The following is a 24,414-nucleotide window of genomic DNA, read 5'->3' as shown; positions in this document are numbered from 1 at the left end:
TTGGGGTCTATACCAGCCTGTTGGTATAAATTTGTATTAATTTTTTTACACTAACATGCTGGTGTTGCCCCACACTTTTTATTTTCACAAGCGGTAAAAGCAAAATAAGACCTTCAAATTTGTAACGCAATTTCTCCTGAGTACGGACATACCCCAGATGTGGGCGTAAAATGTTCTACGGACGCACAACAAGGTTCAGGAGTGAGAGCACACTATGTACATTTGAGGTCTAAATAGGTGATTTGCACAGGGGTGGCTGATTTTACAGCGGTTCTGACATAAAAGCAAAAAAAATAAAAATACCCACATGTGACCCCATTTTGGAAACTACACCCCTCACGGAATGTAACAAGGGGAATAGTGTGCCTTAACTCCTCACATGTGTTTGACAGATTTTTGGAACAGTGATCCGTGAAAATGAAAAATGTAATTTTCCATTTGCACAGCCCACTGTTCCAAAGATCTGTCAAACGCCAGTGGGGTGGAAATGCTCACAGCACCACTTATTAAATTCTGTGAGGGGTGTAGTTTCCAAAATAGGGTCACATGTGGGGGGGTCCACTGTTCTGGCTTTGTAAATGCACATGGCCCCTGACTACCATTCCAAACGAATTCTCTTTCCAAAAGCTCAATGGTGCTCCTCCTCTTCTGAGCATTGTAGTTCGCCCGTAGTGCACTTCAGACCAACTTATGGGGTACCTCCATACTCAGAAGAGATGGGGTTACAAATTGTGGGGGGTATTTTCTGCTATTAACCCTGTAAAATGTGACATTTTGGAGGAAACACACATTTTAGATAATTTTTTTATTTTTTTTTACATATGCAAAAGTCGTGAAACCCCTGTGGGGTATTAAGGCTAACTTTATTCCTTGTTACGTTCCTCAAGGGGTCTAGTTTCCAAAATGGTATGCCATGTGTTTTTTTTTTTGCTATTCTGGCACAATAGGGGCTTCCTAAATGCGACATGCCCCCCGAGCAAAAATTTGCTCTCAAAAAGCCAAATATGACTCCTTCTCTTCTGAGCATTGTAGTTCGCCCGTAGTGCACTTCAGGCCAACTTATGGGGTACTGCCATACTCAGAAGAGATGGGGTTACACATTTTGGGGGGTATTTTCTGCTAATAACCCTTGCAAAAATGTGAAATTGGGCAAACACATTTTAGTGGAAAAATTTTTTTTTTTTACATATGCAAAAGTCGTGAAACACCTGTGGGGTATTAAGGCTCACTTAATTCCTTGTTACGTTCCTCAAGGGGTCTAGTTTTCCAAAATGGCATGGCATGTGTTTTTTTTTTTTTGCTGTTCTGGCACCATAGGGGCTTCCTAAATGCAACATGCCCCCACAAAAACCATTTCTGAAAAATGTACTCTCCAAAACTCCCTTGTCGCTCCTTCGCTTCTGAGCCCTCTACTGCACCCGCCGAACACTTTACATAGACATATGAGGTATGTACTTACTCGAGAGAAATTGGGCTACAAATATAAGTATACATTTTCTCCTTTTACCCCTTGTAAAAATTCAAAAATTGGGTTTACAAAAACATGCGAGTGTAAAAAATGAAGATTGTGAATTTTCTCCTTCACTGTGAAACACCTAAAGGGTTAAAATGCTGACTGAATGTCATTTTGAATACTTTGGGGGGTGCAGTTTTTATAATGGGGTCATTTGTGGGGTATTTCTAATATGAAGACCCTTCAAATCCACTTTAAACCTGAACTGGTCCCTGAAAAATAGTGAGTTTGAAAATTTTGTGAAAAATTGGAAAATTGCTGCTGAACTTTGAAGCCCTCTAGTGTCTTCCAAATGTAAAACTACATCAATTTTATTATTCAAACATAAAGTAGACATATTGGAAATGTGAATAATTTTTTTTTTTTTTGGGGGGGGGGGGGGAATATCCATTTTCCTTACAAGCAGAGAGCTTCAAAGTTAGAAAAAGGCAACATTTTCAAAATTTTCATCAAATTTTGGGATTTTTTCACCAAGAAAGGATGCAAGTTACCACAAAATTTTACCACTATATTAAAGTAGAATATGTCACGAAAAAACAATCTCGGAATCAGAATGATAAGTAAAAGAATTCCAGAGTTATTAATGTTTAAAGTGACAGTGGCCAGATGTGCAAAAAACGCTCTGGTCCTAAGGTGTAAAATGGCCTGGTCCTTAAGGGGTTAATAAAGCTGATCTGCAGTGCCAAACATAACTTAAATGGGTTATCCCTTATCCTCAGAATAGTGTCTGATCCTCATAAATGTTTGATCATGGGGGGGGGGGGGGGCAATTGCTGAAAACCCCCACAATCTCTGGAAAGGGGTCCATCTCTCCCCTAAGTCAGTGATTGGCTAAGCAGGCTGTCAGTGCTGAGACTACTATGTATCAGAAGGTGGGTGTCGGAGTGCTCAGCTGGGAGAATGGGGCCCAGTTCTAAAGATCGTGGGGGTCCCAGTGGTTGCTTCCCTCCAGGTGCAGACACTTATCTACTATAAAGACAGATGTAATGCAGCCACAAGAAGCCTGTACAAGCCTTTTGATCCCTCTTATCTTTGTTTTCTATTATTGTATGCCCTGTGGAGGGGTTTCTTTCACAGGCTTTCTCTAACCATTATGGCTAGAGGTCAGATTGCCACTGGCCATGACATGGGTCTCGTGGCCAAAAATTGCTGCACTGTACTCCCTGAATCTTGCTGCACTGCAGCTAATGTAGGTGAATGGGATCATGCTGCAGTTTACAGCATGACCCTGTTCACTTGCATTAGCTGCATCTAAGCACCTATCAGGGAGTGCTACACAGCAATTTTCGGCCATGTTACTGGAGCCCTTTTCTCCAGGGTCACACAAATGAGAAGCGCCTGTGCTACAGTGCCCAGTATGGGAATCTTTCAGAATCCTTCACACTAGTAATAGAAAAAAATATATATTTCTCGTCTCATATACTAAAGGAACATGAAAGAGAGATAGAAAAAAAAAAAAGAAATAACATGCTTTTAAGGGGGTTATCTACTTTTTTAGATTCCTTAACAAATAAAAAAAATCCTCTGGTTAAAATGGGTTAATAGTAAAGAAAATTTCAATAGTAACATTTAAATAGTAAAGTCTGTAAAAAATAAGATAAGCAATGACCTTTTCTAGTACATGACAGCTTAGCTTACCTGTAGATCAGCATCAAATTCATGCTTCAAATGCGCCTCCTCAGCTGCTTCGACCAACCTCTGAAAATGGAGATAAATATCAGTTAGTAAGGAGTTATAAAAGACATATGTCAATATAGTGTAATCCAATGGTGTGTGTGTGGGGGTGGGGGGGGGGTGGGGTTGGTCAGAAGAAGCACTATATGGGGGAGCTCATTTGGAGTGGGGATCTGCATTATGAGACAGGCAACCGCTCCATGATAGTCAGACAGTCAGCATTCTATGATGTCCGTGACACAGGGCCCGGGATCCACAGTGAATGATGCCCATGAAGCCTACAGCTTTGTAACTTTGCTTTTCTTTATATGATAAAGAAATTATTTTCCTCAATGTCCCTCACATCAGATCAGAACTTCTCAGTCCCTGTGATCACCATCATCAGGGAAGATTATAGGGGATAGGTAATGATGACATCTTGATAATGCGGCCTTAAAACCTCTCAACAAGCGTCAGCGGTCTGAACTATAGAATGAGAGGCAGCCAAAGAAACTCGGGATCGATATGGCAGATTATGGAAAGCTTATAAACATCATTATACATTACAATTACAGCATTATTTCACTGTAATCAATAAGAAGAGAACAGCAGGACATCACTAATCTGCATTTCTCTATTACATGAATATGAGGATCAATAATTCTGAATGTGCTGCTCGTGTTCCTTTTGAAATAGATTCATCTTTCATTGGGATGTGTTTTTTTTTCTTTTTATAATTACTTAAGAGTAGAATCTGTTTGTACTGAAGTGTAAATATACAAAATGACTCAAATACACTGTATCTGCGGTTATAAAGAGGCATACAAATGTGATGGTAGAATGATACAGGGATACTTAGAACATACATGATCCCATAAACAATCTAGGGATGGAATCTGGGTGCCACCCTACCCCTCATACATGTATATGGAACCAGATCTAGTCCAGAAGATAAAAATAAAAGCGCAATTTAAATAAAAACTGCACATTTTAGAGATACTGCTTCCCTTGTCAGTTCAATAACAGACAATCAGGGGCATAGCTATAGAGGTGGGAGAGGTAGCAGTTGCACCAGAGTCCTGGTGCCTAAGGGGGCCCCAAAGCACATCTTCCCCATAAGAGACCAGTATTATAATTGGCATAAGGGGCCCTGTTGCAGATTTTGCATTGGGGCCCAGAAGCTACAAGCTACGCCTCTGCAGACAATGATAGTATTAATGGAAGGTCTCCAAAACACATTGGGGAAGATTTATTAAAATTTGTGCAGAGGAAAAATTTGCAAGTTGCCCATAGCAACCAATCATATCGCTTGTTTCATTTTTCAGAGGCATTTACATGAATAAAAGAAGCAATCTGATTGGTTTGTATGGGCTACTGGTCAACTTTTCCTCTGCACAGATTTTGATAAATCTCCCCCAAAGTAACTAACATTTTTACAAATATCATAATTGGATGCTGCTACTGCATCCAGGATATTGTGTATTTTTGGGCTGTTGGACTGCCAGCCCGGTAAAGTGGGCCGATGACTATCACCTAATGGTGAGATATTGAGTGCTGTTGGTTATCGCCATTTTTCCAATGCCTTCACACAAGTGATATCAGGGGATTTAAGAGGTGCCCTTGTGCCTGAAGTGGCTCATGATAGGTGGCACCTTGTTAAAAGTTTACAACTGGTACCCAGGAGCTTCAAGTCATGTCTCAGTGCCACCAGAACTATCCACAGTTGTTTCATAACAATGCTAGCCACAGTAACCCTATTAACCCCTTTATGACCCAGCTAGTTTTGGCCTATATGACCCAGTACATTTTTTCAAATCTGACGTGTCTATTTAAGTGGTAATAACTTTCAACTGCTTTTACCTGGCAAAGGGATTCAGAGATCGTTTTTTCGAGACATATTGTACTTTCTATTAGTGGTAAATTTTTGTTGATACATGAAGCGATTTTTGTGAAAAACTCTAAAATATTGTAAAAAATTGGAAACATTTTCATTTCTCTATGTTTGAAACTCTCTACTTGTAAGAGAAATAGTCACACCAAATACATTTAGTTATTAATTCACATTCACAATATGCCTACTTTATGCTTGCATAATTTGTTAAACATTATTTTACTTTTTTACAACATTAGAAGGCTTATAATAATATGAGCATTTTTCAAATTTTCCACGAAAGTTCAAAATCTATTTTTATAGGAACCACTTGAGTGCTAAATATATATATATATATATATATATATATATATATGTCTCCATTTTTTGACCAAGAGTGTTGCTGCAACCTTCTTTTTTGTATACTCTGTATTTGCCACAGCAGTGTGCACCCGTGTATTAGGTAGTTCTACTGGCTTTTTTTGTTTATGTTTTTGCTGTGCAATTTAGGGGGAGTGGCACCCTCTGTAGTCGTGCACCCCTTCCTGTTTCACAGGAGCTTTTCTAAATTGATAGTGGATCCAGCATGTCACCCACTCAGAGGCTATATGCCAGGCAGAGGTGAGTGAAATGAGTGTTAGGGTCCCATCCGAAATGAGACCACCTCCGCGTGGTGGATGAGGGACACTTTTTGATCAAAAAGTGCACTAAGAGCCTCCATTTTTTGACCAAGAGTTCGCTGCAACCTTCTTATAAATATATATATTTATAAGAAACCCCCCTAGGTCCCGAGGCAAGATGGCTGGCTATCGCTCTGTAACTGCCGGCAACAAATCTGCAGCATCATATACACTGTGGATGCACTGTTTGTGACTCTACTAAAAGTTTATTTTTTTCCAAATGATTATAGTACAATGGGGGGAGAGTTATCAAAACATGTGCAGAGGAAAAGTTGCCCAGTTGCCCATAGCAACCAATCAGCTTGCTTCTTTCATATTTAACAAGGCCTCTGCAAAATGAAGGAAGCGATCTGATTGGTTGCTATGGGCAACTGATCAACTTTTCCTTTTTTTACAGGTTTTGATAAATCTCCCCAATGACTCAAAGATGTCGACTGGATAGGAATCCTTAGCCATCTTTGCTGGAGGGTAGCACCAACAGCCTGGCACCTGAGGCTTGTGACCACCACAAATAGTATTATTAGTTGCATAGCAGTGTGATGTAGAAATTGTTCATACTTGATATCAGTCCCAATTTTGCTGCAACAATCAGGCTGTCTGGGCCTCAAAAGAAATGGTGATTATGTAAACCCCACATAAAGTCGCTATTTTTGAAGCATTCCAGAGTGGTCTCAAAATAAAGATTAACTGTCCTAAATGGGACTTGTTGTTAGCCATAACAGCCATGTAGCTGTTCATGGTGATAGTATTAAGAGCTGTATACAGTTGTCATTTGGCCATGGTATAGCACTATTATTTGGGTACCAGACTACATGATGCTATATAGGCACTAGATGGTTATTTGCATGTCACATGCCAGTACACAGTATGGGTACAGCACCATGCTCCTGTTCTGGTAAAGAATATACTATTTCAGTTTCCAAATTGTAAAGGAAAGTGTTGGATATTGAAATAGAAAAAAGACAAAAGACATATATTTTTCTTTGTATAATTACTGTAAATCTAATGCAATGAAGCAGAAAATCAGAGTAAAACATGTAATGGGAAAGAAATAGGAAAGTTGATAGTGAGCGGGATCTTTGGCAGAATGGATAGATTATCCACACAGGCAAAATTATTTTTATAGATTGGCGAATCCAATTTCAGACAAAAAGCAAAGAAATAGGAAATTCAGGAGATGTAATTACAATCATTGACCTTATAGCCTTTGTACTTTACAGTTTGTTCCTCATAAGAGCAACAGGGGGGAGTTGTACACTAGTATTTGGGGGCTTTTTAAGTAGGTGGGGCTTAGTAGCTTTTCGTAGGTTTTTGTTCTTCCACCCAATTCTCCCTTGCCACCTTGTGGACATACTATGCCTTCCCCAAGCCCCTCTCACTAATGAAGGGTGTCTAGGGGCTCAGGCTGTAGCTATAGGTGGCCTGATGGCAGTCCTGCATGCTCTGCAAACAGCCATACAAATCATCTTATCACAATAAATGCATAAATATATAGATATATGTAGAAAGATAGAGAGGTAAAGAGAGATATGTATGTTATCTGCATCGCTGGTGAACCTTTATTGATCCTATGCACTGGGCAACAGGATTTACATGTAGATAAACCATGAGCAAAAAAAAAACCATCAACTTACAGCTAAAATTACCCAAAGCAGTAAAGTAACTGTGACCTAGCCTAACCTTGTTCTATAAAAAATTTTGTCAAGGGACTTGGTGGGGGGGATTCACTAATGTAATCCTTGCCCTGGGCCCACTAATGTCTTGCTACAAAAGATCAAAATGTTTTCATATCAGGCAGTAGCACATTACTATTATGTATTTGCACATTAGTAATTCACAGGGGGCAAACTATGAAACTTGTAAAAAACATGGGAAATTGGAAGGCAAGGGCGAGAAAATGGGATTGATCATCCACTATTTGTTGTTATGGAGCTGAGACACGCTCGTGAGCTGCTATTGGGAAACAAGTTACCGCTTTCCATTTATCAAGAGGTGATGTTCTCTAATGTCTAATGGCTATAATTACACATTTGGATAAATACCACTGAAAATGTGGCATAAATAGCAGACAGAGAGAACACTTCCAGGCTTAGCAACTGAGTAAATGATATAAATGCTGCAATAAAGCACATGCAGGACAGCTCTGATAGAAAGCATTGTGTTTACAAAAGCTCTTAAAGAGAACTTGCCACCACTAGGTTGGCTTATTAGTTGTGGGATTTAATTAAAAACATATAATAATAATATAATAATATATAAAAAAAATATAAAGAAGGAAAAGGGGCCCACAGCAAAGATCCACATAGGCCTCCTGTTATGGCATATTATTTTCCACATAGACCAGAAAGGTATTGTGTTTATATTCCCTTGCTGTCCATGACTCTTAGGTACTTAGGTCAGGACCCCTATTCCTTTATTTGCTGACAATGCAGTTTAATAGAGAGAGGAGTCCTGTGCAGTTTTCTATCTCTTCTGTTAACGGACAAAAATTGGACTGCACTGTGAGCTACCGCACTGAACCCCTGCCCATGAGCATTGGACTTCACCATGAAAAAATTTAATTTTTCGTTCTGCCTAACTGCACCTCTGAAGTTCTTCTCAGCCTGCCGTGGCTCCAACGTCATGCTCCCACCCTCGACTGGACCACCGGGGAGATCAAATATTGGGGTCCTTCTTGTCACAAACGATGCCTCACATCTGCTCCCACTTGTCTAACCCCTGAGGTTCCACCTTTACCGGGCCCTCCCAAGGCTTACCAGGGCTTTTCTGATCTTTTCTGCAAAAGCAAGCAGAGATCTTGCCTCCTCATAGCCTCCTTCCTGGTACCACCCTGCCCCATGGCAGGATTCACCCTCTGCCCCCCTCCCCATTCCCACTTCTTCTGGAGTTCCTGCCGTAGATGAAATAACCCGAGACTTCTCCGTTATCTGGAGGGAGACTCAAGAGTCTGGCCCACTGGACTCGTCTCTTATGAAGAGACAAGCAGATAAAAAGAGGGGGAGACCAAAGGGGGGGGGGTACTGTTACGCCGAGCGCTCCGGGTCCCTGCTCCTCCCCAGAGCGCTCGCGGCGTTCACCTCCTTGCAGCGCCCCGGTCAGACCCGCTGACCGGGAGCGCTGCATTAGTGTTACCGGCGGGGATGCGACCCGCGTAGCGGGACGCGCCTGCCCGCCCGCGGCTCATATCCCAATCTCCTCACCTGCCCCGTCCTCCGTCTGCTCAGTCTCGGCGCACGTGGCCCCGCCCCCTAGGGCGCGCGTGCACGCCGGCTCTCTGAGATTTAAAGGGCCAGTGCGCCATTGATTGGCGCCTGGCCCAATCAGTAACCGCACCTGTGTCCTCCTTATATAAACCCACTTCCCCTTCCTGGTATCGCCGGATCTTGTTGCCTCAGTGCCAGTGAAAGCGTTTGTGTATGTTCCAAGCCAGTGTTCCAGACCCTCTGCTGTTGCCCCTGACTACGATCCTTGCTGCCTCCGCTGACCTTCTGCTACATCTGACCTTGCTCTTGCCTTGTCCCTTGTACCGTGCCTGTCTCAGCAGTCAGTGAGGTTGAGCTGCTACCGGTGGACACGACCTGGTTGCTACCGCCGCAGCAAGACCATCCCACTTTGCGGCGGGCTCTGGTGAAAACCAGTAGCAACTTAGAACCGGTCCTCCGGTACGGTCCACGCCAATCCCTCACTGACACAGAGGATTCACCACCAGCCTTCCGAATCCTGACAAAGATATAACCAATTAGCTGCTTTCAACACCAAATTCACGTAACCTTTTACACATGGCATCGTATAACCGTATATAGCCCCTGTGTATTTTTTTTTTTAGGTAATAAATAAAAGTATCATTTCAACTGACACTGCATCAGGGTTGTCTTTCTGGCATTTGCACCCCTCTTGATAAACTAATCAGGAAGGGGGCAGATCTTCACTGGGTACAACCAGGATCTATCACAGTCACAGGTATTAAAGTGCCTAGGTGCATCATATGTAGAGTAGCTGTAACACTTTATAAAGTACAATACTGTCTGATGACGTACAAGCTATACACACATGTTGTGCTATGGTTTTCAGACATATCCTTTCTGTTTGTGAACATGTCTTCTTTTCCATTATGTGAAGTATTTATTATCATGCAAAGAAACACTTTTGTGGAGACCACGTACAACAGATATAATTTGATCCTATCCTAATGTAATTCTTATATATATATTGATTGAGCTAAAAATAATCCGGTACCTTGCTATGTAGGTGACATGCACCTTCTAGGGAGCTGCATGAGCCCATGGGCACTGTGCCGCTGTATCACCAAAACACAGAGAGTATTAATGCTTTAAAGACAAAGGATTACATCTGTTTGCTTAAGCAAAATTCCATTCCCATAATTAGGTCACAGCGAATGCGGCTCCCTGTGAACCTCTTGTTGTCTCGGATGTTCAGTTACTTAGGAAGGGACTTTTCTCTTTAATTCCAATACACAAAACGCAAATGTGCAGCATTTTATTTGTTCCAGTAAATTAAACAGTACGGAAAACAGAATTTAAAAAAGGGTGAAAAACAATCTCTACTGGGACCGAGCTCTTCAAACAACTATGATATCAATTAAAACCACACTCTATTTACATCGAGCAAGATCCTCATTAAACAGCTTGGCACCCAACTCAGTTCAGAGAAACCAAGTAAAAGGTCACACAGGCCTCTTGACATTGCTGGATTATGTGTTTGTTCAACTGTGGAGGAAAATTATCACAGAAAATCATCATTGCCGGCAACTGTCGGAAATGGAGGTCTTTAAAAGTGAATAAACCTTTATTATTACATATATAACATTAGCATATTTTATACTTTTATGCACAGACTAAGATATAAAAGGCATCCTGCACTCTCTGCTTAAACCGCAACTTTAGGCTCCAATCGTGGAGATAACAGGAAGACCTGGCACTCAGAGCACACCACGCAGTTCTCACAGCCTGGTCCTCCGGTTATCTCCACAATTGGAGCCTAAAGTTGCGGTTTAACCTCTTCAGGACACAGGGCGTATGGATACGCCCTGCATTCCGAGTCCTTAAGGACCGAGGGCGTATCCATACGCCGTGGGAAATCCGGTCCCCACCGCTAGCCGGTTGGGGACCGGAGCCGGATGCCTGCTGAAATCATTCAGCAGGCACCCTGGCACATCGCCCAGGGGGGTCCTGAGACTCCCCCATGTCGGCGATCGGAGAAAATCGCATGTCAATTCAGACTTGCGATTTTCTCCAATTCCGGGCTGATTGGGTCTCTGGTGACCCGATCACCAGGAAAATAGGGCTGATCGGCGTTGTCAGCAACAGCCCCGATCAGCCTAAAGGATAGGAGTGAGGTCGCAAAGCTGCGATCTACTCCTATCCCCTGGCATTAGTCAGAATGGAGTTCTGACCAATGGCAGCGCAGGACAGGGGGACCCCCCGTTCTGCCCGCCCCTGGATGTCGAGGGGCTCTGGAAAGAAGATGGAGGCCATACCTACAGGAGAAGATGCCTGGGGACCTGGGATCTTCGCTGGAGCCTGCAGGATCCTGATCAGGTAGGGAATCGACAGTGTGGGGGGGGGGGGGGAATTGAAAGTGAAAGTAAATCGATCTTTACTGTGGCAACCACTAGGGGGGCCAAACTGCAACTCCCAGCATGCCCAGAGAGCCAAAGGCTGTCTGGGCATGCTGGGAGTTGTAGTTTTGCAACATCTGGAGGGTCACAGTTTGGAGACCACTGTTACAGTGGTGCCCAAAACAGTAGCCCTCCAGATGTTGCCAGATTACAACTCTCAGCATGCCTCGACTGCCCAGGCATGCTGGGAGTTGTAGTTCTGTAACATCTGTCCCTTCAGATTTATCAATTTTCATGACATTTTTGAAAATTGCTGCTCTACTTTGAAGCCCTCTAATTTTTTCAAAAAGCAAAAGCATGTCCATTTTATGATGCCAACATAAAGTGGACACATTGTGTTTGTGAAGAAAAATAAAATTTATTGTGAATATCCATTTTCCTTACAATTAGAGTTAGAAAAGTTAGAAAAATACTAAATTTTCAAAATTTTCAGGAAATTTTCGGATTTTTTACCAAAAAAGGATGCAATTAACACCGAAAATTTTCCACCAAAATAAAGTAGAATATGTCACGAAAAAACAATCTCAGAATCAGAATATTCGGTAAAAGAGTTTTCGCGTTATTAATTTGTAAAGTGACGGTGGTCATAATTGCGAAAAAGGGCTCAGTCCTTAAGGTGAAAAAGGGCTGCGTCCTTAAGGGGTTAAGCGGTGAGTGCAGGATGCCTTTTGTATCTTAGTCTGTGCATACATTTAGTCTACTTTAATTCATCATCCTGGCACCTCCAGATCGCTTCTATATTGGATCCACCCCTATTACCTGAGAAACAAGCTTTCGATATACTAATTGTTTAAGCATGTGTTGGCTGTGCCACCCAGAATTCTAGGTTACAAATATTTTATACTTTTTATAGAAAATGCACTCCTGTTAGGTGCTGTTCTCTATGGTTCTTACTACTATCTGGCTTATTTTAGTATTTTATCAAAATTGCTAATGTAGACTAATTGTGAAAAATCTACTTAACCGACATCATTTAAAACTATCGAGGCCATTAAAGTGGAGATTTATAAATGTATATTATTTACATTATTATTTACATTATTTACATTTTTTAGCTAGATTATTTAACTAGATATAAATACATTTACATATATATATATATATATATATATATATATATGTATATATATATATATATATATATATATATATATATAAAATGTATATAAAACACACACACACACACACACACACACACACACATATATATATATATATATATATATATATATATATATATATAAATATGCAATCTCCACCACAGCACAAAAAATCTGAGGTCCAGGATCAAATAGAAAGGCTTCCAAGTTTATTCACACCATAAATGTGATAGCGGTGCAGCACCGCTATCACATTTATGGTCTGAATAAACTTGGAAGCCTTTCTACTTGATCCTGGACCTCTGATTTTTTGTGTTGTGGTGGAGATTGCATATTTATGGACTACTGACCTGCCAGTTGGCTGACCATGTGCACTTACGGAGGGGGTCTTTACTGGCTCTTTCGCTTGGAGTTATATATATATATATATATATATATATATATATATATATATATATATAGACACACAGGTCATGACCATAAATGTTGGCACCCCTGAAATTTTGAAATTTTGCAAGAAAATGAAGTATTTCTCACAGAAAAGGATTGCAGTAACACATGTTTGGCTATACACATGTTTATTCCCTTTGTGTGTATTGGAACTAAACCAAAAAAAGGAGGAAAAAAAGCAAATTGGACATAATGTCACACCAAACTCGGAAAATGGGCTGGACAAAATTATTGGCACCCTTATCTTAATATTTGGTTGCACATCCTTTGGAAAAATTAACTGAAATCAGTCGATTCCTATAACCATCAATAAGCTTCTTACACCTCTCAGCCGGAATGTTCAACCACTCTTCCTTTGCAAACTGCTCCAGGTCTCTCTTATTGGAAGGGCACCTTTTCCAAACAGTAATTTTAAGATCTCTCCACAGTTGTTCAATGGGATTTAGATCTAGACTCATTGCTGGCCATTTCAGAACTCTCCAGCGCTTTGTTGTCATCAATTTCTGGGTGCTTTTTGACATATGTTTGGGGTCATTGTCCTGCTCGAAGACCCAAGTTCTCAGACACAAACCCAGCTTTCTGACACTGGGCTGTACAGTGCTATCCAAAATCCGTTGGTAATCCTCAGATTTCATGATGGCTTGCACACATTCAAGGCACCCAGTGCCAGAGGTGGCAAGACAACCTCAAAACATCATTGAACCTCCACCATATTTCACTGTAGGTACTGTGGTCTTTTCTTTGTAGGCCTCATTCCTTTTTTGTAAACAGTAGAATGATGTGCTTTACCAAAAAGCTCTATCTTGTTCTCATCTGTCCAAAAGACATTTTCCCAGAAGGATTTTGGCTTACTCGAGTTCATTTTGGCAAAATGTAGTCTTGCTTTTTATGTCTCTGTGCCAACAGTGGGGTCCTCCTGAATCTCCTGCTATAGCGCTTCATTTCATTTAAATGTCGACAGATAGTTTGTGCTGGCACTGATGCTCCCTGAACCTGAAGGACAGCTTCGATAACTTTGGAACTTGTTTGGGGCTGCTTATCCACCATACGGACTATCCTGCGTTGACACCATTCATCAGTTTTTCTCTTCCATCCACTCCCAGGGAGTTTAGCTACAGTGCCATGGGTTGCACACTTCTTGATAGTGTTGCACACTGTGGACAAAGGCAAATCTAGATCTGTGGAGATGGACTTGTAACCTTGAGATTGTTGATATTTTTTCAAAATTTTGGTTCTCAAGTCCTCAGACAGTTCTCTTCTCCTACTGTTGGGTGTAGATGTAGAAGGAAAACCCGGTTCCACGATAATGTTATGCCCATTTGCCTGATGAAGGGGATCCCATGCCCCGAAATGCATTGCACCCTGGCTAAATAAATATATATTATATACTTATCACCATCATATGACTGACTCTGTGGATCGCGCCGTGGAACCGGGTTTTCCTTCTACATCTACACCCTGCTAATAATCGGCCAGCTGATCGCTGGATCTGATACCGGGAGGCTGCACCACTATCTTAATGCGCTTGCGTAGTTGTGTCATTTACACAACCGTGCCAGGTGAGAGGACCACTGAAACAATTGTGCATCCTAAATCCACCTACATCTACGCTGTCTAGAACATACTGCCCTATGAGGAGCTCTGCTTTTTGTTTTATAGATATATGGCTTCTCCTACTGTTGTCCATGTTTAGTGTGGCACACACAGACACACAATTCAAAGACTAAGTAAACTTCTCTCCTTTTTATCTGCTTTCAGGTGTGATTTTTATATTGCCCACATCCCAAGTGAGTTTAAAGGAGCATCACTTGCTTGAAACAATCTTATTTTTCCACAATTTTGAAAGGGTGGCAATAATTTTGTCCAGCCCATGTTTAGTGTGACATTATGTCCAATTTGTTTTTTTTCCTCCCTTTTTTGTGCTAGTTCCAATATACACAAAGGGAATAAACATGCGAATAGCAAAACATGTGTTACTGCAATCCTTTTCTGTGAGAAATACTTCGTTTTCTAGAAAAATTTCAGGGGTGTCAACATTTATGGCCATGAATATATATATATATATATATATATATATATATATATATATATATAGATAGATAGATAGATAGATAGATATTGCATTGCTACCGATCCTTGAGACTCACCGCATGAACGAGGCATGCGCAGGGGACCTGTGTTAATCACACATACAGAAGATTCCATGATGTAAAAGAGAATGGACTTTCAGCCTCTGAGCCTAGCGGACCCCGGGCCACGCCTCTCCAACTGCTCATGACTGTCTATAAATTTTTTTTTTTTTTTTTCAGGAAACAACTCACAAAAGAGATTTACAAAGGTATGACTGCAATTTACAGGTATTCTGCTTGTGCACCGTGTGGCCCATTTACTAGCAAGATTTCACAGATGCACTTTAATGAGTTTTCCCTTAGAGCAAAGTTTATCAAATCGGATGTGTAGCACATACACAAATGTAAAGGAGAACAAATGCACTGAACTCTACAGGGATGTCCAGTGAAGCAGTACGGACACTGAGCACTGAGACCCCGACCAGTCAAAACTTTAGACATGTCCCTCTTAGTTCGGTAAAGTCAACCTCAAATGAACAACAACACATGACAAATTACACTGCTATTATAATTTTTTTTAACAAAAACTAATCCAAAATGCAGACGCAGTGTGTATTAAATTAAAGGGGTACTCCACTGGAAAACATATTTTTTTAATCAACTGGTGCCAGAAAATTAAACAGATTTGTAAATTACTTCTATTTAATCTGTTGGGGACTAAGGGTGTACAGATACGCACTTACTCCCTGGTACTTAAGGACCAAGGGCATACCTGTATGCCCGTGAGAATTTCGGTCCCCGCCGCGTGCTGGGCGAACCAGGATGCCTGCTGAAATCATTCAGCAGGCACCCCGTCAGAGACAGCCCCGATCATCCTAAAGGATAGGAGCGAGGTGGCAGGGGTGCCACCTCCTCCTATCCCCTGCCATTGGTCAGTTAGGACTCACCGACCAATGACAGTTGGGGGCGAGGGGGTTAAAGTTAAAATACCCACTCTCCCCAGCCCTGGATGTCCAGGCAGAGCGGGAGGAAGATGGCGGCTGGTGCCGAAGCGGCGAGGGACCGGCAGCAGGCAGCGACGGGACCGGCTGCAGTAAGCAGGCAGTGGCGGAGGCATCGGTGGAGGCAGCAATGAAGATCAGTGGTAAGTGATCTTCACTGCTGCCTTCTAGGAGTTGCCAAACTACAACTCCCAGCAAGCCATTGTAGTTTTGCGACATCTGGAGGGCCACAGTTGTCCAAACTGTTGCCCTTCCAGATATTGCAAAACTACAACGCGCAGCATGCCCAGACAGTCAGGGCATGTTGGAAGTTGTAGTTCTGCAACATCTGGCCTTTCATATGTTGCAGAACTACAACTCCCAGCATGCCTGGACTGTCTGGGCATGCTTGGAGTTAAAGTTTTGCAACATCCGGAGAGCTACAGTTAGGGCACTACTACACAGTGGTCTCCAAACTGTTCTCCTCCAGTTGTTGCATAGCTACAACTCCCAACATGTCCTTCAGCTGTCTGGGCATTCTGGGAGTTGTAGTTTTGCAACAACTGGAGGCACACTGGTTGTGAAACACTGAGTTAAGTAACAAACTCAGTGTTTTGCAACCAGTGTGCCTCCAGCTGTTGCATAACTACAACCCCCAGCATCCACAGAGGGAATGCTGGGAGTGTTAGTAGTATGCCTCCAGCTGTTGCATAACTACAAGTCCCAGCGTGCCCTTCAACTGTCACTGCATGCTGAGAGTTGTAGTTTTTTTTAACAGCTGAAGGCACTCTGGTTGTAAAACACAGTTTGTTACCCAACTCAGTGTGTTGCAACCAGTGTGCATCCAGCTGTTGCAAACTACAACTCCCAGCATGCACTGATAGACCATACATGCTGAGAGTTGTAACTGCACAACAGCTGGAGGGACACTGGTTGCAAAACACTGAATTAAGTAACAAACTCTGTATTTTGCAACCAGTGTGCCACTAGCTGTTGCATAACTAGAACCCCCAGCATGCACAGACAGTCAAACGGCATGCTGGTAGTTGTAGTTTTGCAACAGCTGGAGGTTTGCCCCTCCCCATGTGAATGTGCAGGGTACATACACACAGGCGGGGGTTTACAGCAAGTTTTTCACTGCAAGTTTGAGATACAGCAAATTTTCCGCTACAGCTCTAACTCCCAGCGGGAAACTCGCTTTAAACCCCCGCCCATGTGAATGTACTCTAAAAACACCACACTACACTACACTAACACAATATATATATATATATATATATATATATATATATATATATATATATATATATATATATACATACCCCTACACAGCCCCCTCCCCCAATTAAAAATAAAAAAATGTCTTGTATGACACTGTTTCCAAAATGGAGCCTCCAGCTATTGCTAAACAACTCCCAGTATTGCCGGACAGCCATTGACTGTCCAGGCATGCTGGGAGTTTTTCAACAGCTGGAGGCACCCTGATTGGGAAACACTGCTGTAGGATAGTTTTGGTAACAGAGGCAAGTGTAATTCTTGCATCCGGATCTGTACAAATCTCTTACTTAGGCCTCAAATACGCATGGTGCGCTCTCAATTCAGAGCCCCATATGGAGTATGTCTGTACTCGGGAGAAATTGCCTAACAAATTTTGTGGGGCTTTTTCTCCTTTTACCCCTTATGAAAAGGTAAAGTTGGGGTCTACTCCAGAATGTTATTGTAAAAATGTTTTATGTTTTACACTAACATGCTGGTGTTGCCCCATACTTTTCATTTTCACAAGAAGTAAAAGGAAAAATAGACCCCCAAAATTTGTAACGCAAACGGAAATACCCCATATGTGGATGTAAAATGCTCTGCGGGCGAACTACAATGCTCAGAAGAGAAGAAGCGCTATTGGGCTTTTGAAGATTGAATTTATTTGGAATGGAAGTTCTTCAGGACCCCAGTAGACTCTAGCGGCACATAGGCACCTCTCATGACATAGACATGCCCCCTATGTCGCTGCTAAAGAGGAGCAGAAGAGAGACTGAGAGAGAAGAGGTGACACAGCACCGCACCCCAGATAAGAAAGCCTGGGAAGGAGCACAGTGTGAGATTGTGCTGTATTATACTCTCAGTGCTGCAGTCACTACTCTGCTGGTGCGGAGTCACTGTGTAAATACATTATAATCTAATCCCTTGAACAGGCTAAGTAATGTAACTGTACACAGTAGCTCCACACCAGTAGAATAGCAAGCACAGCTCTCTATCTCTCTCATTCTGCTGGATGTGGATCCACTGGACCTGTGTGGCAGATGACTCAGACCGTACCAGGGAGCGGAGTCTAAGGTGCAGCTGGTTTTCACCAGAGCCTGCTGCAAAGCGGGATGGACTTGCTGTTGCAGGCGACACCCAGGTCGCTACCCCTGGCACAGCTCGACCACACAGGCGGCTGAGGAGATGCGAGGCACAGGAGGGATAAGGCAGCTCGTAGACTGGATAGCAGAAGGTCAGGGCAGGCGGCACAGTAGCGTAGTCTAGACGTAGCAGGAGGTCAGTAGGCAGGAGGCAGAGGCGCAAGATCGAGTCACAAAGCAAGAGATCAGATACACAGCAAGGCAATAACAGGAATGCTTTCTCTCAGGCTCAAGGCAACAAAGATCCGGAAGGAAACTGAGGAGGGTGGAGGAATTTATAAATGAGCCAGAGGTGGATTACACTAATGAGTGTACTGGTCCTTTAAATCTTAAAGCTCCGGCGCACACATGCCCTTGGGGATGGGGACACGCACGCCAAAGAAGAGGAAGGAGAAACACCCGGAGAGTGACGGACTGGGGCTACAGCAGGTAAGGGAACCATGCACTCACGGCCAGCATGTACGGCCAGAACGCATAATGTAACAGTGAAGTTACATTGTTCACACATTATATTACTTATCCTGTACTGATCCTCATTTACATCCGGTATTATACTCCAGAGCTGCACTCACTATTCTGCTGGTAAAGTTACTGTGTACATACTTTACTTATCATATACTGATCCTCAGTTACATCCTGTATATAGTACGTTCACACAGGTGGATTACCTACGAGTTTCCTTCTGTGGGCTGAGCTGCATCAGGTTATCCGCTGTGGAAAATCTGCAGACCCCCAATGAAGTTAATGTAATCTGCTCAGGAAATTCCGCTGCAAGCTCTGCAAACTGCAAAAACTTCTGCTTTTATAGAGGTGTCATTAGTCACACGTGATGATAATCAGTTAATCAAGGGAATTTGATTAGCAGCACCTCACTGCTACTTATCCTTTTAATTCCCATCAAGCAATATGAGTGTTCTCAATTTTGGCACAAAATTTTTCTCTAATTTGGCCTGTTTTATGAATTAAATAATGACACATTGTAATTTTCCATGTGTCGTCGTTAATTTTTCAAGGAATAGTCCAGTAAAAAAAAAATGTATCCCCTATCCTAAGGACATGCCAGGGCCCTGTACAGGAGATCGCGAGGAGTCCCAGCAGTCGGGCCCCCTGCGATCTGAAACTTATCCTCTATCCTTTTCAATGGTGAAGATCTCCTTTAAGTTGTATTTATCTTTTTTTTATTAGGTTCTAATATGTAAAGCCAAAGAACTGAACTGACACCACGAGAGATAAAACTTGCCTGAAGCATCTGTAAGAATATCCATCTAGAAAATCAGTTTCTTCTTTTTTGGTAGGTAAGATATTGGGCCCCCTAAGACACCAAGACAACAGGCAACTATAATCTTTAAACTTTCTAAAGTTACATGCCCTAGAGAAACCTGGATAAAACCAATGATACTTTAAAAAGGGGTGTTTAGTCTACATGAAGATGTTGCTCTTGACTGGATCTTGGGGACCATCTTCTATAACAATATGTTTGATCACTGACCTACATGCCAATAATGATTCTTTTTCTTTTTACTTTTAAATTTGGAATTTAAAAATTTATGCATTAGAAGTAAGCACTTTTTGGGTTAAGGAACATGTTTCAACCCAAATTAATCTGTCCACTTTGTCTGTGATTATTTTTTATGGACCCAGAAAGTGACCTTCAGTGGTAGAGCCTAGCAGGTTTAAATAAAGTATAAGTAAATGCTTAAACCAATATCTTAATCTGACAATTAACATGTCAGCGAGGCTTCCCCTCACACCCACAAACGATATTAGAAGTTCTGAACTTTGCAGTTAGATCATGATTTTAACTTAAGAAAATGAGGCTGATCCTGAATGCCGATCTCCTTCATGAATCAGAGATGAATAAAATATTGCAAATTGCTGTTTTGACTGCTGAGTGGGGTGACAGGTTCAGATTATCCCTGACAGCTGTCGGAGCTCATCAGTGTCTCATTTAGGAAGGTTGAAGCAACTCTCGTACACTATTAGGAGTGAGTCGTAGGCTAAAAGGAAAGGCTAGTAAAAGTATCAAAAAGCACCCGCTTTCCTTGTGATGCACAGACTGCCAGATCAAACGTGTTTATCCCCATGAACATGAAAGGCTTCTTTCAAATTAATTATTTAACAATAGAAATGTAATCCGAAATTTTCGATGTAACGCAGCTGACAATGTAAGGGTGTTATGTGCTATTACATGGTCTGTCTAGGGAAAGTTTAAAAAGTGGCTCTTTGTATCGGCTACCAATGGAATAAATGTGTGAATGGGTAAATCTAGTTAGGGATTGGATGGATAGGTTAAGTGTGCATTACATCTTATTTATATAGAGTGTAGTTCTCCCCGAGGTGCAACTCTAGGGATGTACCCTGAAGCCTGGGAGTCCCGATGTGTGAAGGCTGGGGGGGGGGGGGGGTTCTGTTATACATTTTGTTTTGGATTTATAAGTTACTCATTTGGTTTTATGTATTCAATCTACCAAATTATTATTCAAAATTTTTGTGGCCGGCAACCTGAAGAGTTGGCCATATTCATAAGAGCCTATAGCTTTAGTGTAGACCATATAGAGCAGGACCGTTATGATTGGGGATAAGATGTCTAGGGGCAGTGTACCCCTTTAAAGTCATGATCACAAAGACATCCGGCATGAACAGTGATCCCTCAATTTAGTTAGTTTACAATATATTGAAACCTCAGGGACCATTTAGGAGGTACTAATGTACTCTATGTCCTCATGACTTAAACATTATTTGTGGGGGTCTGACCTTCGCGCTTCATGCTCACCAACACAATGGAGGGCCTACATCATTCCTGCAGGCATCACATCCCCTTCATTGTTTATAAAGACACAGTGACTTGCCCATATAGTTTGTTCTTAGAGTTTATGAAGAAACCTGAGTACTTGGAGAAACCCACGCAAACACAGAGAGAACATACAAACAACATACAGAGTTTATCCTTAGTTGGGCTCCAACCAAAAACCCCAGTGCTGCAAGGCAACAATGCCAATCTTAGAACAAACGGCATGACAATGCATGAGTTACTGAATGTGTGGAAACAATAAAGGGGCCAAAAAAAAAAGAAGAAATTATTTCACTGATGGATGGATTACACAGGGGCCTGAGATGTGATGGGTGCTCTCATTAACAATCAAACTGCTTTGATTAACAGTGAACTTGATGAATGCAATGACTTTTGTTGGCAGCCACAGTGTGTAAACTCAGCCTTATAGTTGTAGCCTCCTCTTTCCACTGTGAAGAAAGCCTCATCAATTTTAATTAAAAAAAATGCATAAACAGGTTAAATATAAAAAACTGAAATACAAGGATCAAGCACATGTAAATTAATGAGCTGTAGAAAATGTGATCTGCATGACTTACCGGAGCGTGACATGTTTTATTATAAACTGCTTCAGGGGCAACAAGACAGAGTTAACAGAGAGTGAAAATATGGGTGTAAATTAAAGCTAAATATTATTAGCTCTGGAGGAGCTGACTGCAAATGATAACTGATAGGAAAAGTCCATTTCCATGAAAGAACTGGAGACATGAATGAGGTTTACAAGCAAATTTCCAATTTAGAAACGTTTACTCCTCTGGGTCTTATCACGTAGAGTAGAATGTGTCTATTAAAATGAATAAATCTGGACACGGACTACTCATATATAGTGTTCTTGTTACTATAAGACATCCTATAAAGGCCTAGCTTTGAAAACAAATCTAGAATTGATCCAAATAAAAAGATTGTACGAATTGATTTGTACTAGTCATACATTACTGCCTGTGTTATAGTCCAGAGCTGCCTTCTCAATTCTGAAGGCTTCAGAGCTGAAATCCCATTCTATTTTTTGTGATTCAGTACTGGTATTCAGTTTGCTCTGGTAATATATGTATATATAATCTGATGTAGGAAAAACGTACTGTCCTATTGCATTACAAGGATTATAGGGTATGACTGCTGAAAACTTGTATCAAATGATGACCTGAAGAACTGTTTATGTAGCATCAGGCGATGAAACAGGCAGTAACTCAGGGCCAGGGCAATATAAGTGATATAATGCATTTACTAAGACAATAATTTTGATGATGGGAACTACATTTAGCTCGTCCCCTGTAGGGGCATTCATGAATGTTTTGAAGGGGTACTCCGCCGCTAGACATGTTATTCCTTATCCAAAGGATAGGGGATAACATGTCTGATCATGAGGGTATGGCCACTGGGGACCCCCGCGATCTCAGCTGTGGCACCCCAGTCATCTAGCACATGGAGCAAATTCCGTTCTGTGCCGGATGACTGGTGATCACAGCCGCCACACCCCCTCCCTCCATCCATATCCATGGGAAGAAAACGTGATGGCTGTGTACTGGCCGTCACGCCCCGTAGACATGAATAGAGGGATTATGGTGTGACGTGGAGTGAAGGCTGAGGCTTCCGTGACTGTAACGCCACAGGGCCGGCCTGGAGATCACGGGAAATCCCAATGAAAGGACCCCCTATGATCGGACATGTTATCCCCTATCCTTTGGATAGGGGAAAACATGTCTAGGGGTTGATTACCCTTTTAAATCTAAATTTGTATCTCTGTATTGGAGCAATTAAGCTTCAAACACTATCTCATTGGATGGGTGAATTCATTTCTATAATTCTACAATATTTACAGTATGTCATAACAATGTTACATGGGTTATCCGAGAAAAGAAAAACTGAGCTAATTTCTTCCAAAAACAGCACCACTTCTGTCTTCAGGCTGTGTGTGATATTACAACTTGGCTCCATTCACTTCAATTGATCCAAGCTGCAATACCAAACACAACCTGAGAAAAGGAGTGGTGGTGTTTTTGGAAGATACTAGCTTAGTTTTACTATTCCTGGATAACATATTTTAGGACAACTACACTTTACAGTAGTGATGTTGCAGAAAAGGAAGGGCTTCTCAGTAGGGGACACATTATCTCCCTGTAGAGGTATGCTTTAGTTTAATGCTAAGCTGTGTAAACGAATGTATGAAGTGTGAAGTATAAATTATACATAATTAAAATCCGTGTCAGTACTAGAACTTTGCTACTACACTAAATAATTTCGCCATATGTTAAGCCCCACAATCCACAGCAATAACTGAATAAACAAACTCCCTGGGACCATGCAGCTTGAAGGTTACAGGGAACATAATATCACTTGATTTTATGTAGGTTGTTCCCAAGAGAGTGCTCTATAATTATAACTATTATTAACAATACAATCATAACAGTGTTTTATGGTATAAATTATCCAGACTTTCTGTGTATTTTACAGGCAGTGTAAAGCGCTCAACATGTAATTGTATTTGCAATGTTTTAATGTTAGTCACTCCATAAGATGTGCAAAGGAAATATAAAAATGATTGGTGCTCAGGAAAGCTGAGGCGCGCAGAGCGAGCGGGAGAGAGCGAACTTAGATTACTTTACATCTTTATAGACTGAAAAACACCGACTGTTAACACAGACTACAGAAATTAGAATTGCATTGCTTTAACTGTTCTAGGGAAACTAGGCAATAATTATTTAAAGAGGAGTATTGCTGCGTGTAGGGAAAAATTCTAATATTGTATAGCCTATTTTGCATTGCAAGAAAAGTTAAAATAAATAAACAGGAAAATTGATGTTATGATGGGGAATCCTATACGAGGTGTTGGTCTGGATTACACCTTATAAACAGGTAAGGGTAGAAATGCAATAATGGAAGATTTTCTTGAAGGGGTACTCCGGTGGGAATTTTTTATTTAATTAACTGGTGCCGATAAACCGATTTGTAAATTATTTCTATAATTCCTCTATATACAACAGAGGAAGTTGTGGAGTTCCTTTCTGTTTGACCACAGTGCTCTCTGCTGACACCTCTGTCCATGTCAGAAACTGTCCAGAGCAGGATCAAATCCCAATAGCAAACCTACCCTGCTCTGGACAGTTCCTGATATGGATAGAGGTGTCAGAAGAGAGTGTTGTGGTCAGACTGAAAAGAACTACTCAACTTCCTCTGGAGCATACAACAGCTGATAAGTACTGGAAAGATTAAGATTTTTTAATAGAAGTAATTT

At 41.6% G+C, this 24,414-nt stretch overlaps 1 protein-coding gene across 1 annotated transcript in view; it reads right to left on the bottom strand.

Moving 5' to 3' along the window:
* The window catches only part of CACNA2D3 (calcium voltage-gated channel auxiliary subunit alpha2delta 3), a 1,201,789-nt gene that overhangs the window by 783,350 nt on the left and 394,025 nt on the right, over window positions 1–24,414 (bottom strand). The window contains exon 4 of the mRNA XM_056524384.1: window positions 3,152–3,211. Within this exon, the coding sequence (XP_056380359.1) occupies window positions 3,152–3,211 (60 nt within the window). The remainder of the gene's footprint in view (window positions 1–3,151; window positions 3,212–24,414) is intronic.

The sequence above is a fragment of the Hyla sarda genome, chromosome 6 (genome assembly GCF_029499605.1).
Source record: "Hyla sarda isolate aHylSar1 chromosome 6, aHylSar1.hap1, whole genome shotgun sequence".
Classification (NCBI taxonomy): domain Eukaryota; kingdom Metazoa; phylum Chordata; class Amphibia; order Anura; family Hylidae; genus Hyla; species Hyla sarda.
This window is presented reverse-complemented; position numbering and strand designations above follow the sequence as displayed.